At 40.3% G+C, this 18,358-nt stretch overlaps 2 protein-coding genes across 3 annotated transcripts in view; both read left to right on the forward strand.

The window, feature by feature from the left end:
• pag1 (phosphoprotein membrane anchor with glycosphingolipid microdomains 1) overlaps nucleotides 1–14,640 on the forward strand; it is a 53,134-nt gene extending 38,494 nt beyond the window's left edge. Inside the window, exons 3-8 of one of the 2 annotated variants that reach the window (XM_053334476.1) lie at nucleotides 835–892; nucleotides 5,291–5,381; nucleotides 6,196–6,365; nucleotides 6,531–6,962; nucleotides 11,649–11,708; nucleotides 11,990–14,640. In XM_053334476.1, coding sequence (XP_053190451.1) covers nucleotides 835–892; nucleotides 5,291–5,381; nucleotides 6,196–6,365; nucleotides 6,531–6,962; nucleotides 11,649–11,708; nucleotides 11,990–12,352 — 1,174 coding nt within the window. In that variant the 3' untranslated portion in view covers nucleotides 12,353–14,640. Of the gene's footprint in view, nucleotides 1–834; nucleotides 893–5,290; nucleotides 5,388–6,195; nucleotides 6,366–6,530; nucleotides 6,963–11,648; nucleotides 11,709–11,989 lie in introns of both variants that reach the window. The other variant, XM_053334475.1, reaches the window with a different exon arrangement.
• A 1,923-nt stretch (nucleotides 14,641–16,563) lies between these two features.
• znf704 (zinc finger protein 704) overlaps nucleotides 16,564–18,358 on the forward strand; it is a 55,019-nt gene continuing 53,224 nt past the window's right edge. The window contains exon 1 of the mRNA XM_053334473.1: nucleotides 16,564–17,338. Coding sequence (XP_053190448.1) covers nucleotides 17,078–17,338 — 261 coding nt within the window. The 5' untranslated portion in view covers nucleotides 16,564–17,077. The remainder of the gene's footprint in view (nucleotides 17,339–18,358) is intronic.

Consider the following 18,358-nt stretch of genomic DNA (forward strand, 5'->3'; position numbering starts at 1 on the left):
GTATTCCAGTACAGTGGATTTATAATGAAACAATGACTATCTGTACAAGTTATTGTATTGTAAACGTTTTTATGCATATTCCCATGAGCTGGAAGACCTAAGAGTTCTGTTCACCTACTGTAATATAGAGCAGGCTGAGTGATTTAGCCTACAAACAATAGTCAATAAATAATATAATATACAAAAAGGTACACAGGTTGATGACACTGTCACTGTCCATTGTCAGGAACCAGTCTCACATTTATAGCTGCAAACAGGCCTGACAACATTTGGGTTAGGGTTAGGCTTATGGTTAGCCAAAAGCAGATAGGAAAAAGACCTTGGATGAATGTGAACACCTCCAAACACATCTCTGTTGTACAAATATTTGTTCTATTTATCATTCACTTATATTGATATCCTGTCAACTCTGGTTATTTTGCTGGTCAGAGTTCACATTTGTTCAACTTCAACCAGGCAGATGTGCTCATTCTGCCAGTGGAAACACTGTTGCTCTGTGTTTAGAAATGGAGAAGTTGTTATTCTAATGTGTTTCTCACCACCTTTCGTGCATTATCACTGTAGCATCACTCACCCGCATCTGAAACATGATATCATGTGCTCTTTTGGAGCACAGTGCTGGTAATGTGACGCCACCTTTAAGCCTCAAAGTTCAGCATTTTACACTCATAGTCATGGTTCTTTTTGAAATTCAGTGTGCTGCAGAACAGAACCTGAACAAAGAATAACACAGAGGCCTACACATGGTCCCAGGAGAGATACACCTTAATGACAATATTTAACTATAAGAATAATACCACAATTTATAATATTCACCCTCCTTTTCTCTTTTAGGCAGAAAAAAGCAGTCAATGGACATCCAGCAGTAGACCATGAGAACCTCATGAATGGAGTGAGTTGAACTTTCTTATGGGGGGGGGGATTTCTCTTTTTATGGAATAATGTGTACATGAGCTGCAAATTTGAAGGGATGCTTGTACTTCATATTAGGACAATTCTAATCAAAATGATGCCATTGAAAATGATTGTCTTTTGTTTGTGATTAGGTTTTAAGTGTCACTTCTTGTGTTTTTGATGGGGTTGTGTATGTGTGTGTGTGTGTGCGTTAATGTATTTGATGTTCTGCTCCAGTCTTTGTAGGGGAACGGCTATGTACTTTTTTATTGACCTTTCTTTACAGATACACAACCAGTGTGCAGAGTAATACAATGCAAGCAAATCTAAATCAACATCTTAAAGATAATCAAAAGACACAGAAGGAGAGAAAAATGAAAAATAGAAATAAGAAAATAGAATAAAAATTATAAAATAAAACATTTAACACATTTAAAATATATATATATATAGAAATAATAATGATCATACAGTAATAATCATAAAATAAACAGTGTAGAATGATACATAAGATGCACATTCTTGACAATTAGGTTAATCACAAAACCATGTTACATGACATGTCCATTCCCTGGAGTCATTCAGATAAAAAGGTACATGAAGGGAGTGTACAAATATTAGATAATCATCCAAATTCAATCATTTCCAGATAAGGAGACCATACCTTCATGAAGAGATCTAAATTATTATTAATCGTATAAATGAGTTGTTCGAAAGAAGCTATCTTGGTTAGTTCATCTCTCCATTCCTTTAAACTAATCTTCTCTTTTGACTTCTAGTGTCTTAAAACTACCCTGTTTCCTGTTAAGAGGGCTAGTTTCACCCAAGAGCATAGTTGTTGGGATAGGCCAGTTCTCCTCGGCAAAATCCCCAGTATACACAGGGCTGGGCTGTCTCTAAACTCTACCTTCAGTACTTTATTGATACTTTGGATGACAGCCCCCCAGAGGCTGCATACCATATCACATTCATACAGCACATGTATCAGCATGCCCCTTTCCTTCTCACATCTCCAACACTTATCATTCTCCCTAATCCCTAGCCTAGACATTTTCACTGAAGTCAAGTAGTTCCTATTCAATTTTCTGAATGATATAAGTCGAGTCTGCATATCTCAGGCTACAGTGTACCAGGATCTAATTGTTTCCTCTCAGCTCTCCCTGCCAATAGGTACCCCAAGATCTCTTTCCCATGTAAGTTTAACACCTTCGTAGTTTGGGGGTTGGTGTTTTCTACACATGTCATAAAATGTGGATGCCCCTTCTTTAAGCTTCCAGCCAATGGCTATGTACTTGTGACTCATCTTGCTAGTGTGTGTCAGGCAGATTTAGGAACTACATGTGTGTGAACATATTCATACTGACACATACTCCTTGACATATATAAACATCTACTCAGTGACGAAATAGTAGTAGCTCTGAAGATATTTTAGCCATGTGCAGTCAACCTTTATTAACATCTTAAATGGCCTCAGGAAAGAATTTAAATTCCAACACTGAAAAATCAATAATCTAATATGAATGCTGGTAAAATATTTACTCATGCATTATCAATGCTCTTGCTTAAAGAAAATCACCCACACAGTATAGACGCATAGTCCTCATTAGTCCCAGCGTGGGAGAGTGACATGTCTGCAATCAGGCAGTGTAATAACTGCTAGTAAATGAGGCTGTGGATGGAGTTTCCAGACCGGCAGCATGCCTGAATAACACACCCAACACACTCTCACGCACACGTCTCCTCCCTAACATCCTATGACCCACTCACACACTTTCTGACATTCTCCTTCTTAATCCACTTCCATCACGCTGATACAGAAGCATACCCAAAACAAAAACATCCCTCTGCACATTCCTTGATTGACAGCTTTGAAATTACTGGCAGGCACTGATTTGGAAGTGGTTACTGCTGGTAAGGGAGCACATGTGGGGAATTCCAGTGACTGCTATTTTTATACACAGTTAAATAAAGAAATATACAAAGAACAAAGAAAATCAATGTATCCAAACTAAAACACAAAAGCCACAATAATCTGAAAAAAAAAGAATATTCAGTCAGTATTCATAGAGCTGACCTTTGCCCTTTCTATGTCTATCCTTAATGATTACATAAGCATACACTCTGTCCCCTTGAACATTGTATCATTCACATAGATGGTAATAACCAACTCCCATAATACTGATGCTCACATTTAAGTATGACAAATGCCTGGCTTTCACAGACTAAAGTGACACCCACTTACTCTCTTATTTTATCACTCCTTCTGGGGCTGTGTGTGTGTGTGTGTGTGTGTGTGTGTGTGTGTGTGTGTGATCCTACATGCTTCCATGTGCACACACACACATTTCTCAGAGCCTTTTTGCACTTGATGGATATCTTTGCTGTAACCTTAATGCAGTAGCTCAATTGCGGGGTATTCAAATTGTTTCAGGAGGTGCCCATTGAAATGACGGACCATGACGCAGCCTGTCAGGTTAAATGGGGGTCTTTGTCTTTTCGGATGAGTAGATCGCCTCGCTCACCTGCAATCAGTCTGACTGTCCTCCCCGCAGCCGTGTCTCAACACTCTATTCAGCCTCTTATCTTAGTCATTTACTTAATAGTATGTGGTGTTTCTTTTAACAGATTTTAGCCTCAAAGTGCACATTTATAAACCATATTTATAATTTCATTTAGTGTATATTCAGACTTAAAACTGCCAGAACTTGGAGTCTAGGCAGAAACAGAACCAAGTGACCCATTTTGTATGATTAAGTTTAGTTTATTATTCATTTATTTGACAGGGACAATGCATATTAAATACATTTCTGAAAATAAGGGAAATTTTCATCTGTTGTTCCTGAGCACATACAAAAGATTAAACATTCTCAGTGCAATAAAAAAAGCACAATATCATACAATAGCCTACAATACAATATGATAATACTGCACAATATAACTTTCCCAATGCAGTCAAAACTTGTGAAAGTATTGGAATCACTGGCTCTATAACATTGTTTATCAATCACTCAAGCACAAGGACCTTTACCATTATGATTAAAGATGTATGTTGATGCTGAGAATGAGGAATTTTTCCTAGTGCCTACCTCCCACAAGCAAATTAAACAACAAAGGAATAACACCAATGATCAGAAATCATTTAAGTTACAAAATAGTTAAAGATTACGTCATAGACACCAATAGTTGTGAGAGTGTATGGCCACTAGGTGGAGTTGTGGGGCTTTTGATACACAGCCTGACTGCAGAAGGAAAACAACAAATCTAAACAAAGACAACCTTGACTTGAACTGGTCCAGAGGTTTTTACATTATTTTCACTGTGTTCTTAGTAGTCAGTGACCTTACCAATTGAAAGAATACATTTATAACAAAGTGCTCGTTGATAATTCTTCAATGCGGCAGTTGCTCAGTACTTCCTGTGTTAATTAGCATACTTTCTTTTCAGTGACAGTTGTCTGGGAGTTGAGAAAGTGTTAATTTGAGGGTTTGCTCACTCGTAGAGAAGATTCAACACTCTGCGTTCTCACATTTTATTTAGAGCTCCTGAATTTGCCACGTGGAAAAACCGCCTTAAACAGGGCAATGTGTTTTAAAGTCTCAGTGTTAGAGAAATCTGGTCGGCAGAAGTGTCCTTGAGTTTCCCTTTGGGTATCCATAAAGTATCATCATCTAAGGTTTTCATTATTATGCATGTCACACTGCTACATGCCGTTATTTTAAGCCTCTTCAGCTGAACCCAATGCTTGACTTGCTTTCTCTATTAATGGACCAATGTGACATTAGGAACATGAAATGTGGTGTGCCCATTACTGGACAGAACACTTCATGTCAAAAGGAGGATGTCAGATCAGCTCTGCCTGCAATGAACTCAATTATCAATTGAGATAAAAAAATAAATAAACAGCATATCTTCATTAGACATAAATCAGTTAACAGTTTTGTTTTTTTACACTTGCAGATATTGTTAGCTATCTTTAGATGTCATTTGTTGGGGGGTAAAAATATACTACATCTAATTTGCCATGCATAATACACCAATAATGAGCTCTGTGTAATTTGAGATGTGATTTGAAAAGCTTTGAAAAGGGGAGATAAAGGATGGGGAAGCATGAAAATCTAAAGCTGTTTATTAAATATGAGAGCTGTGTTTCCCAAAATCTGAAAGATCCTGAAAAATAATGTTAAAAACATATCGTAATATGTTGCAGAGGCACCTGTAAAATTCATTTATGTTGTGCAAGCTGACAGGTGCAGATTGATTTGTGTTCCCTTTAAAAATGAAACATTTTTTGTGTGACCTGTAGACATGACTTTTATGTACATTAAATTGCTCGATTCAGTTTTGTCAGCATTGAGGTTAAGCTGTAGTAATAAACATTGCGTCCTTTGTTGTGCAGGTATCTGAGAGAGAGACCATCAGCCAATCAGCAGACAGTCCAGCTACTGAGGGGGCTGTCAGCAGCTCTCACAATGGACCTCTAACCAGCGGTACAAGTAAGCCAAGACTAGGGCTGCAACTAACCATCATTTTCATTTAATCTTCCAATTGCTTTCTTGATTAATCATTTTGTCCATAAAATGTTTGAAAATAGATAAAAATGCCTTTTATAATTTCCCAGAGACAGTGGTTGCATCTTTAAATTTTGTCCAGAACCTTAGGATATTCAGTTTACCATCATGTATGACAATGAAAAGCATTAAATCATCACATTGGAGAAGCTAAAACCAGACATTTTTGAGCATTTTTGTTTGAATAATGACTAACCTGATTAATTGATCATCAAAATATCAAGAATTTACTGTCAATCAACTAATCGATTACTCAAGGAATTGTAGCCACTTTAGCCAAGACAGTTAGCTTTAGATTAGCCTGTCATGTCCTTAATGTCCATGTAATTAACTACTGTAATTTATAATATCAATATATTACTATTAGAGTCTCGGCTGGCACAATGCGGCATGTTACTGCTGTCCATTCATTCAGCTACATGATAATAACATTTGCTTAGCAGCTGGTGTTATGATACATATTTGTTGTCTTTCAGCTTTGGTTCATGTTAAACGTCAGCTGTTGTTTTTCATGATCATATCTACTGTAGGTAATGTTCTTAGTCATTTCTACTTGTGTGGATACTAAATGCCAGTAACAGAAAACTGTTAAAAGCAACTGATCTACTTTGCAGTGACGGTAAAGGGATAAGATGTGACTAATTACAAAACTACTTTGATGTAAATGTTGAAAGTTACCAAAACAAGAAGCTGTTTTTCTCACCCTGACTCTCCCTTTTGCCTGCTCCTCCAGTTCTCTCAGACACACAGGACACCAGTCCCCAGCCTTCAGAGGAGATGCTCTCCAGCCAATCAGAGCTCAGGTCCTCCAAGTGTCCTCAGGATCGCGAGCTCCCCAGCATTCCGCCAAACAACGCCCTTATCGGGGACGGACCCCCACCCTCAGGGGACAGCACCTACGAGGTCAATGTTTAAAGTCACCTTGCAGAGGCAGAATCACATTTTCACAATTTGAATTTTTCCATGAGAAGTTGATTTTGAATAGATGAATGATTGCATAGTTTACAGTAGGATTGGAAGCATTTTGCTCATCTAAAATTCAACATTGTTTTGGTATCCTTTTTCTAGGTGGTTAAAGAGATGGCAGTGGCGTCACGTGATGTCAGTGTCGAAGACTCCCTGTACGAGACGGTCAAGGAGCTCAAAGACCACCCTGCGCAGCCTGGCCTTCCCAATGGTACTGCCCAGCTAAGCCAAGACGAACCCCCCCATCATCCGCCTGTCCTCCTCAACGGCCACCTCAGCCCCTGCACACCTGAGCGGGGGCCCCTGTGCGCCGGGGTGGAGTACGCCTCGGTGGACCTGAACAAGAAGAGCCGCCACAGTGCGGACATGGAGGCCAAAAGGCGCTCTGATAATGCTGCCGTTCCATCCCACAAGCCTCTGGATGAACCAGAAGAAGATTCACCTCCACCAGTACCAGAAAAGGTTCTGGATGAAAACGACAACCAGCCAGTGTTGATGAATGGGCTGGCAGGGGCTGGGCTGCACAATGGAGAGGTGAGGATAGTGTGTGTGTGTGTGTGTGTGTGTGTGTGTGTGTGTGTGTGTGTGTGTGTGTGTGTGTGTGTGTGTGTGTGTGTGTGTGTGTGTGTGTGTGTTTGTGTGTGTGTAATAATAATACTAATCATTTTTAAAACACAGAAACAAACACTTCACTTCACCCTCTGCTGACCCGAGTTATTCATGTCTTGATGACCTAACCTGCCCCCATATAAGGTGGGTCATCTGTGCAGGTCACTGGACACAAGACAACCCCTGTAACAGTTTTAAAGAGACAGTGTAGCTGGTTTTAGTAGAGACGTGATGGAGAACAAAGAAAACAGGAGACGCACTATCCCTATCTCTAACACAATTATCATCTGCTAAGCTGCCTGTTCAGCGCTGCTTTATGGCTGAGCTTTACAGAGAGTGACAAACTGAGGGAAGAAATTGGAGAGGTGTAGGAGTGGAGGGTGGAGAGGAGAATGAAAATGGGAGCTGGAGTGGGAAGAGCAGGGAACACTAACAGATGAAACAAAGATAGTGACGGAGAGATGATGGGAGATTGACTCAAAAAGTGCTGAAAGGAACGGGAGGCAGAAAGGGTGAGGGAGACAGAGAGGGGTGGGAGACAGTAAGATGGAGGCAGGATAAAAGGGGGAAAAAAACTGTGGTATTCAAATGAAACCATCTGTAGTGGAGAGGAGGGAGACAAGAAGAAAGCAATATGGAAGAAACTGTACTGGAGAAAAAAAGGGTGAAAGATGGAGATGGAAAGGAAAAGAGAGGGAAGAAGAGTAAAAAGGAGCAGAGTTAGGAGAGGAGAGGTGTTGTGAAAGAAGAAATGCTGTTAAGTGTCGCACACCAAACCAAGCAGAGCTGCTGCTCTCAGTTTACTGTCTACAACATGCAGAGATTCGTCAGAGATCTGAACACACATACACACTCACTTACACATACACACACACCAACCAGCATTAACACAGTCTAGAAAGAATTGCATCAGACTGTTAGAGACTGACAAGAACACGTACACAAACATCACATTGTCAGTCTGCCACAAAACTGTGTGAAGTGGCAATTGTTGCATTCTTCTTCCCTCGTCATTACTTTCCCTTATTTTAAATGGTAACTGTGAGTTTACTATAACTTGGCTCTTATTGTTTCTCTTATTAATTGCTGAGATCTGGGAACAAGTCCAGTGGGCAAGTAACTACCTGATTAAGAGGATAGGAGAGCGTAAAAACAGCATATTTCTGCTTCACCAAATTTCCTCCAATCGTTTCCCTTTTTCTGTGGATAACATCATTTTACCTCAAAAAATGAGTGTAATAGAAGTAGGACAAAAAGTCACTGTTTGGTTAAACTGGTAACATTTGATAAACAGATACAACCTGCGACCAGATGTTGAAAGCGAACATTACTCTGTTTTGAATGGTTGCAAGCCAAAAAAATTGGAAACCTGTGCAACGGGTCAAAGATGTTTATTTTGGATTACCATTCATCGTTTTGCTAACCTAGATGTGTTTCTTGGCTCATCACACTTATTTTTGTAGTGTTTGCCACGTTCTCAGGTCTCATCAGTTATTTTGGTGAGTAATTGCTCCTTGGTACTGGTCTTCGTCATTGTGAGGTTACCAGGCAACCGGCAGTGACCCCAGAGTAAAACAAACACTGTTTAATATGTTAATTAGGGAGCTTTATAGATACTGGTACTCCATTTATTTTAAAATGTTTGGACAGAGCCAGGATAGTGGTCTCCCCCGTACCCATTCTTTATGCTAAGCTAAGCTAACTGCCTCCTAGACCCAGCTTCATTTTGAATGGACAGATGACGAGAGTGGTATCTTCATTTTTTTTTTAATTTTAAGTATTCCCTTAAAGTTGCTCCATGTCTGCTGGATGTATAAATAGGTAGCCTTTTGCTAACAAGTTTGCCATTACAGTTTTAGAACAATATGTCAGTGTTGTGTTTACATCTCATTGCCCCACAGTAAAAGTATTCTCATTTATATATAATCCCATATGTACACCTTGTTGGCTTGTCTAGTCAGCATTAATTCTGTTATTTCTCCCCATCCCCCCATATTACAGAGACTAAGATGTGTGTGTTTACATATATTCAGCTACACATAGACTCCCTGGGGCTGATTTAAGGTTAACCCCGAATGTTCCTGGCTCCCCGTGGTTTACGCCCGTGTATGACCAGAAGCTGTTGGTGATTTGTCTTGTCAGACAAAGTGTATGTGTTATGCGTGTGTGTGTGTATCTGAGCCTAGTGAGCGCCAGCTGGCCACCATCACCATGACAGTTAGTCTGGTTTCATGATGGATGAGATGGGCTATAGAAAAGCTCTCTCTCCGTCTCTGTCTCTGTCTCTCAAACACACACACACTCTCACACACACACACACACACACACACACACACACACACACACACACACACACACTCACTCTCTCTCTCTCATCTGTGCTGTATGTAAATGTCTGAGTGGAATCCCCTCAGGTAGCAGCTCTGTAAATGCTTCACATGCACACACACACAGTCAGTCTTTATCATATACACATTTTTGCATACATACATTTGGTTTCTAGTTTAATGTCCACCGCAGACACACACACAAACACACACACACTCATACAGAACTTGTGTGACCTTTCATTCACAGCTTCTTTGATCCTGTGCAGTTGTGCGGTTATTGAACCGTCATAAACAGCAGTAACACTTGTTTGCAGTCATTTGACTGTGTGTCGCCTGTGGGCTTTTCTTGTAAGGTGCAGGAAATGAATTTGACCCCGTTAGTGGGCTGCTGGAATATACACAGGGGACACAGTCCAGGTAAACTGTAATATTCAGCATTTCAGCACTGTTGAGCCTCAGCCTGCCACTAAAGGAAATCACTATTGTTAGATAGAGGATTTGAATATATGTATAAGGGTGTATTAACATATCTTATTGTACTGTATATTTTTGGAGTAGTTTATGTACTTGAATGAGCACGTGCAAAACGGGGAACGCAGATAATCTAGGCTGATGTATTCATACTGAGCGCGTGCGTGTGTCAACATGCAAGTCAGCATGACTGACACATTGACACCTGAGTTGTCCATCATCTGAGGCTACTGTAATCAGCTTACTGTCACACTGCATGTCCTGTATGTCTTTGTGTCTCCTACGTACACACTAACACCATCCCATAATCCTCTCTACATACACATGCACAAATATCTTATTATAACACCTTAAAATATGAATCTCTCAGATGTAATGTCTTAATGCTTATGCAGTTATACGCCTTTATATGAGTTTAATATACATGAAAAAAAGTTTTTGAGACTAATTCAACATACATATGCATTCTATATGCTCAGGTTAAATGCTGTGTTTGTTACTCAGTATGTGACTGAGTAAATTAGATTTTCACTTTAATTTTCAGTGATACTTGAGAACACAATGAGCTGCAAATTAGATGAACAAATATTGTGAGACCCACTCAGAAGTGCAGTAGCTGGGTCAAGTCACCTGCGTCCATGTTTCATATGAAGACTCCTCCGGGGCACTCTGCCTAATTGGTCGGCTAATTAAAGTGAAATGGAAAAGGCATCTGCTGCATTGCAGAGTATGTGTCAAATCTATAAAAGTAATCATGTCTCCAAACATGCGTTATTCATAAAGTAATCATATTGATTTACACTCTTTGAGAAAATGCCAGGGAAACATGTATCTCCATCTCTGTGCACAGATGTTCATTCAGTACATACGTTTGTAGCTTGTATAGAGATATGTCCTTGACAAGCACCAAGTACTATGCCTCAACAAGTGAACTGCTTTTTTTAATGCATCAGCATGAACTCCAACCAATGACTTGGTAAATGTCAATATATTCCTTGCATGACGTCACAAAAGAACACGAATAGCAGTGTTTTTAATTCATAGATGCAAAAAAATAAATAAATAAATAAATAATTTAGCCAGTGCTGGCAGGGATATTGAGGTTCTTGTTAGTTTCCTAAGGTGTTGGGTGCTGCTGCCAGATGAGCTTTGTTGATTAATGGCTCTCCCATCGATCATAAGACCAAGTGGGCAGAGGCTGTGTACAAAAACATCACACTCTGTGTCACTGCCTATTGACTTTCACTCAATAATTTTCTTAATGAATGGGTGGTTATATACAACATTAGCTTCATATGTATCATAGCAGAAACAAGCAAATGCAGGGCTTGTTTCTGTCCCACTGCTGGGAATAGCCCAGAAGTTCTTTATTGATCGGTTTCCAAGCTTTCTCTCCTGACATTCAAAGAGATTTTCTCTATCCAATGGTGTTTATATTTTTGAGACTTGTCAATACTTTTCCAACATGTTTTTCTAATGCAGATCAATAAGAACTGCAACCATATCTTAATTGCATTGTCTCAAAGTTGTTTCGAGGGAACTCTATTACTAAAAGTTTCAATGTTATATATAAAAGAGAACGTTGTTTAAGATCTGTGGGTTGGCACTAAATTTGTACATTTTAGGAGGCCATTTCTAAGAAATAAGAATGTGTGACAGTCGCTCACATGTTCCTAACAACCGCTTACCAGGATAAGTAAGCTCTCATTTTGTAGCCTCGGGATTGTTTTAAACGTCTGACTCTGTGCTCAGTACTTCCTTTTCATATCTGCCATATCTAAATCTATCTTTTTGTTCTTTTCTCTTCCAGTTAAACTCCCCTCTCTCTCCTGCACCAGGGTTCGACAACCACATTTTGTCAGACAATGAGGTAAGTGTGTGTTAAACTCCCTTATTCCCCAAACTGCTGTTTCTAGTCCCGAGACAGCAGCACTTTACTCTGTGAGTGACAATGCTCCAAGCTCTAAAAAGAAAAAAAAGGAAGCTGTAAAAGTAGTCATGCAATATCAGACAATATACTGAGGGGAAAAACAGTAAAGGATCTTCTGGCATGAATGCATCACCTTTTTTCGTCTCATCACTATTATGTACAAGTGAGAATATAAATAAAGGTAATTCACCTCAGCTTTGTGTCTCTTCTGTGTCCTTCAGTCAGCAGTGTACTCTACAGTGGACAAAACAAACTGTGACGATGCTGTAAATGAGGAGGACAAAGAGCACGACTACAGCAGCATTGCAGAGATCAAAGGTATCGTTCCGGCCTCGTCCTCCAGTGACCTCTATGCCACTGTCCGAGATATCTACACCCAGCCCGATGAGCCCCAGCTGGGGGAAGACCCCGCCTTGGACAGCACAGATCCTGGCTACGAAACCATCCGCATTCCAAAGACTAATGGCTCGGATGACAACCACAGGGCTGGGCTGGGGGCGGAAGGGTCAGACCCCACCAAGGCTGAGCCTGACTACGAGAGCGTCGGAGAGTTGGGCCTGGGCCGGGAAACGTCGCGTCTCTGAGTTTTCATCAGCATAATTATCTTCACCTGTGGCGGTTTGGGAGAAGCCTTCTCTCTGACATATCTTACAGACGTCACTGTAGTGCTTTGAACTTGCTACCAAGCATGCTTTTGGTGCATGACTTGGGAAACGGCAGAAATGGCTCATCGCAGCATTCATCTTCAATGCATGAGTGTCCTCTTTGCAGCTTGGGTACGGTTTATCATATCTGAATTTTACTCCTTTAATTTATCAGCCAGGGTGAATGTCATTGGTACCGGTACCCCTATTAGTAAATGAACTGTAGTACCTCAGTCAATGGGCATTAATCATATGGAAGACTGCACTTTGGATTATTATTAAAACTCTTTTTCTGTGCTGGTAGTGCATATCATGGACACATTTGGAAACACTTGATTGTGAAAAAGATCAAATAAATAAACTATCAAATAAATATCCAATCACAACACACATGCAGCATTTCAAAGTGTTAGCTGAGGACACTATCAGTGCCTGTGACTTAAGAAATATCAAGAATTCAGTGCCATACAATCATCAAACACATGCACTTACTGTACATATGGAGGGAACAGTGTTACGCAGGCCCCTCTGCAGATGCTAGTCACTTTCTAGCTCCCACCAGGTGACTCAGTGTCATGTTTTATTGAGTGTTAGATGATATTTCTAAATTATTCCTTGTCAGATTGCCAGCACTTCCACTGTGCTAGGAATTCCCTTGAAAGGGTATGAAAAGCATACGTCAATTGTATCTGTGACCAAATGTTTAGTAGAGACAAACATGGTATTTGATAGGTTGTCAAATAGAAATGATGCCGTCTTGACTGCTACATATTATACATGTCCTTCTATTGAGACGATTAGCTGCAAATGTATGGGAAAATATGTAACGGGTCAGGAGAAAGGAAACTATTGTTCAGCAGAACCAAAATGGAAACAAGCGGTGAGAAAATGAGGCCTGTCTCGCACACTTGTGGTTTCACAGTACATTAGTATAAAGCCTTTTTAGATGTTTTATTACAGTCTTTGTCAACCTTTTTGTGAAATTCATATTTATTTGAAGATGCATATTGTTGTGTAATTGTGAAATGTCTGTGAGAGAAACGTCAATAGGATTTTATAGAAGTTTCTAGCATTTTTATTGAGATACTAAATGAAAGTGAGTTATGAGGTGATGACAGTTGTGAAGGTACGCGTCCCCCTGACTTAAAAAAAAAAGAAGAAATTCAACAAACATGAGATCATATTCACGTATTGCAGTCCTTTCTTATTTTGTGAGCCACTTTTCATTCTCTCACACTTTGCAAATGCAAAACAACACATGAAACTTGTATTATTACTGCAAATCTGTTGATCGGCTGTGTTTTTGTTTTGTTTTGGTTGTCATGTTTTTGTTGAGCCTATTCTTGGTACAGTATGCGGTCTGTAGTTGGCATCTCAGATGAGTTTAAAGCACAAGGTATAATATTATGGTACTGCATTTATACACAGCTTATCAAAAGCATCATCACAATCCAGTAACATCTCTGCACAATTTGAATATATAATGCTTTTTAACCTACTAGTAGCACAAACACAACACAAATTCATATGTTTGTAGCTTGTACTGACGACATGCCAACCAAGGCTTGTATATAGTTAGAGCACTATTTTAACCAACTGTTATTCGCTGGAAATTTCACGTAAGCATTTACTTATTTGTACAATGTCCAGAGTGATATAATTTTAATATTAAGTCTGCTGAAAGCAATGATGTACTGTATGTCAGCCTTGTTTTAAAGAAAAATTGAAACCCTGTTGTCCAATGGCTTTTTGCCTTGTATTGTAACTCAAAGTTGTTAAATATGCTTATGGGTTCTGAGAAGTTGTAACCAATCAAATGTCACAAATATGGTACAGTAAGCAGGTACATTTTAAGTGAACAGTGAGTGTGGTACTTTTATTTAAAAAATTGAATCACTGTCTGAATACTGTTGTTGGATGTTTCTTTTCAAATAACTAGGCCAAATGTTTTTGTTTTTTTGCTGTAAATATCTTTCACTACAGTATTTCCCCCCATCTGGAGAAAAATCCGCCCATATCAACATAATACAGCACTACGGCATCTCCTCAGCCTTACTTCATGTTTCATTAGACATGCAGGAGCATGTTGGTCCCTCAGACAAACACATACTGTAGCAAACCCACGCTGACTGCGTAATATCAAACATTTGAAATGCTGTAACATCTTCCAGCTTTCTCTACAGTGGAAGTGGGTTTTGAAGTGCTTCCTGCATTTAGATGAAGCCCTCCTAGTTAATTATCGTCATTATTTACACTCCCAAAAACACATGGCCCTTTGAGTACATTTTTTCTGCCAAATGATGTGGTTGTGTATCAGGGTGGTGCCATCATTTAGATATAATGGTGTTCACCAAACGCTGTAAATGACCTCTAAGGAAATGATCTGTCAAAGAGGGATGTTTTAGTGCCAAATCTAGTCAGGACAACACACCCTGACACTGTTAATAGATACTTTAAAAAATCACTTATTCTCCGTAGCTGTCCATATTGGTCATATATACACACATATATGTGTGTATATTCCCTTCAGGGAATGGGGGAGTGGTAGAGGTTTGGAGATGGACCCTCGCTGCCTCTCCTTCAGCTCCACTTCTCTCGTAATGAGACCATTTGTTCCCCTTTACAACCAGCAGACAACTCAATGGTGACACCCGCCTTTGATTACAGGGCAAAGCCTGTTTTGGCAGTTATGACCACATCTGTCACTCCACTCTGTCCAGTTTCCATTCTCTGCATGTAAATATTTTATGACATGAATTGTTCTATTAAAAATATATATATAATAAAATGTGTCATTGTGTCTTTTTATTGGCTGGGGTGCTGTCATGTAGAAGGATGGTAAGCTGCGGATGATTTTCTAAAAACATTACGTTTGACATTAATTAGATCATTTGTTACTGTGATAACATTCTTTGAGTGATAATCGCGATGAATGAAATAGACTCCTGGTAAAATTGATTTATCAGAGCACTGTGGACTTTCTAATCAAAGGGGACACGGTTATCAGATATTTTTTCTCTGATAGCAGCAACTTGCATCACACGAGGTCACACATTTTGCACAGGATGTCATGTGCATAAAAGTGTGAGCTGCCTGTTAGTGCTGGGTATGTGTAATGCTGTAATGTCACCGCTGAGAAAGGCACTACGTGATTATTTTTATTGTGAGTCATTACACACAGATAATTGTGTAGCATTATTTGTCTAAATTATCAGATGCGACTAGCTATGATTTGTTTGACAGTTTACAGGGTTGATGTTTTCAGAACACGTTTAAGCACGTTAGGTGAAGAAATGACTGATGAGAACCTGTTGTGTTCATATTCACAACAAAAAACAAAGCAGTGCAGGACATTTAAAAAATAGAGCATAGTAGCTTAATGGTAGTTTTTAATAGTAGGTCTAGTTCTCAAACTCTCTCACATCTGGAACCCCTAAACTGACACAAATTAGACCATGGACCCCCCAAGATTTTGCCCAAGGGTCACCAATCTGATAAGATTTTTACTTTCTGTAATTATTATTAAGTGTGTGAAACCCATTACCAAAACACTCATACAGTCTGTTGTTGTGTTATTCATGAATGAAATCATAGTGAAAATGAATGAATTCCCTTTTTGCTGGGGCCCCCAAGAACCCTAATATCCAGGACCCCAGCTCCCCCTTTAAGAACCACTGGTCTAGTCTCATCATTGCACCTGAAAAGTAGGTTACATGCCTGAACAACTAGGTTATAGCCTGTCTAGTCGAAGTTTCTGAATCCAGCGCCTAAATTTCCCCCCTTTCCCAGTCTCTCTCTCTTTTTCTTTTTTTTTTTTTTTTTGCAACACCCCCTCCCTTCTCGTTTCCTCTCCATCCTTGCGTCATTGTTTTGAATGGAGCATCCTCCCGGCTTGCATTACCTTATGTCGGAGGAGAAGGGGGAGAGGTGGGGGGCTTGTGGAGGCGTGTGCTGCGCCGACCAATAGCAGCCTAGCTCGGGCGCCGGACCGCACATGTTTACAGGCAGCATTCCGCCGGTAGAGGCTCTACTCGGCTGGAGCGGAGCACGGACTGGACGTCTCAACACCCGGATCTGGAGTCAACTACCGGTCGTATTTTGAACCGGTTTCAACATCTGCAGAGGTAGGACGACAAATGAACCCGCGCGAAGTGAAATGACACGACGTATTTGCCTCCATCCATCGGCGTCAAAGTCGTTTTTGCACGGATAAGCAGCCATTTTGTTAAATCGTGTACAAATATAATTTCGGTTCACGGGAGAAGCCCTCGCCCCGTGTTTTCCCATCGTCTCCTTGGCTCACACAGGGAGCAGTGGGGAAAACAAACAGGTCGGACGAAGGAAGATTGGTAGCCGGTTGGATGTGGAGGTTGTTTGGCGGCGAATGAATTGTGTTCATGTTGTATGCTTTATTTTTGCGCTGTCTTAAAGTTAACTTACATTATTTTGGTGCTTTCCAGTACGGTGCATTAGGACACTGTTTAGAGTTGTTGTCCTTCCGAGCATGTTGTCGCTTTCTAACATTTTGTCAGGGCTGTTGGAGCGCGTAGTCTACTCGCTGCGGTTTTGTGTTTTTCTCGACGTTGTTTACCGGCTTTTATTCGACGTTTAATGATTTAAATTCACCGGTTTGCCGGCTCTGAACCCAGCGAGACACTTTTAGACATGCATACGAGGCGTTTTGTGAAGCGGTCGATCCTCGGCAGTCGTGTTTATGCGCCGAGTCCGACGGGGGACGGTGCCCCGGTGACAGGAGTGGTCCAGGCTGTCAAGCAGGAAAACAGAGACGTCTCGGCCGCAGGAGCCCGGCGCAGCGTCTACACCGTGCTCATGCAAGACGGGAGCCTCAAGGAGTTCTCCGAGGAGGAGATAGCCGCCGGGTTCAACCATACTGCAGCCAAAGGACCGCTGAAGTCCAGCTTGAAGGTGTGTGTGTGTGTGTATGTGTGTGCGTGTGTGTGTATGCGTGTGTTTGCAAAAAGCGCCCCGGCCGCGGATGGCAGATTTAAACCAGCTGAGGCAAAACAAACATAATTCATGATAGGCATAACGTAAATTTGGTTGCATATTGCAGTAAATAACGGGTTGTCATGACATTTGGCGGTATCAGAAATATGGGACAAAGGGCTTTAAAGGGCCTGCGCAATGTTTATGTGGGCTAGTGGGTGGGTAAACCGAGGCAAACAAACACACTATGACTGCAGCGTTTTGGACTGATGGTTTTCGCACATAGGCTAATAATGTATAGCACATTTATTACCGATGGGCTTTTTTGCAGTCTTGTTTTAAGTTGCACATTTGCAATGAAAGCATGGATTGTATTTTTGAGGGGAGGTTTTTTTAATAGAAAAAATATGCAGCAGCAAATTGATTTTTGTGACTTCATTCTGCACAACATAGCTATTATTGTTACCAAATGTTAAATATAGATAGTGAGGGCTTCCTGTTGTGTTGAAGGCAGAATGTGAAGTTTCCATGATGCCCAAATTTGTAGTTCTAATTAGAGGTGACCTAATTGCCTCCATATCCAGCTTGTATGCATAGGTGTCACATGGCCTCATCTAAAGAGAAGCCAATGCAGGTCTTGGATGAAAACACTTTCTAGCATAGGGGAAGTGTGTGTGTGTGTGTGTGTGTGTGTTCTGTCTTTTTTTATATAGCGAGGGAGTGACTAAAGAATGCATGTGACTGAATAAAGGCTTATTTACAAGTTAATTTATATGGATTGGTTCAGTTTATGTGTGTGTTTTTATTTTCTTATGTTATAGATTAACTAACATACTGTATAGGCTGTAATGTTTAGTGTGGTTTCTGTAACTAAAGCGGAAATGTTCGGCCACTGTTTGTTACCACACATGCTGGACTGCTCACATTTCCTTTTTGTAAGTGTCAGATATAGAGAGGGTTCAAATTTACAGATGCAGCGATCACACTGAAATAGCACTG

The sequence above is a fragment of the Scomber japonicus genome, chromosome 15 (assembly GCF_027409825.1).
Source record: "Scomber japonicus isolate fScoJap1 chromosome 15, fScoJap1.pri, whole genome shotgun sequence".
Classification (NCBI taxonomy): Eukaryota; Metazoa; Chordata; class Actinopteri; order Scombriformes; family Scombridae; genus Scomber; species Scomber japonicus.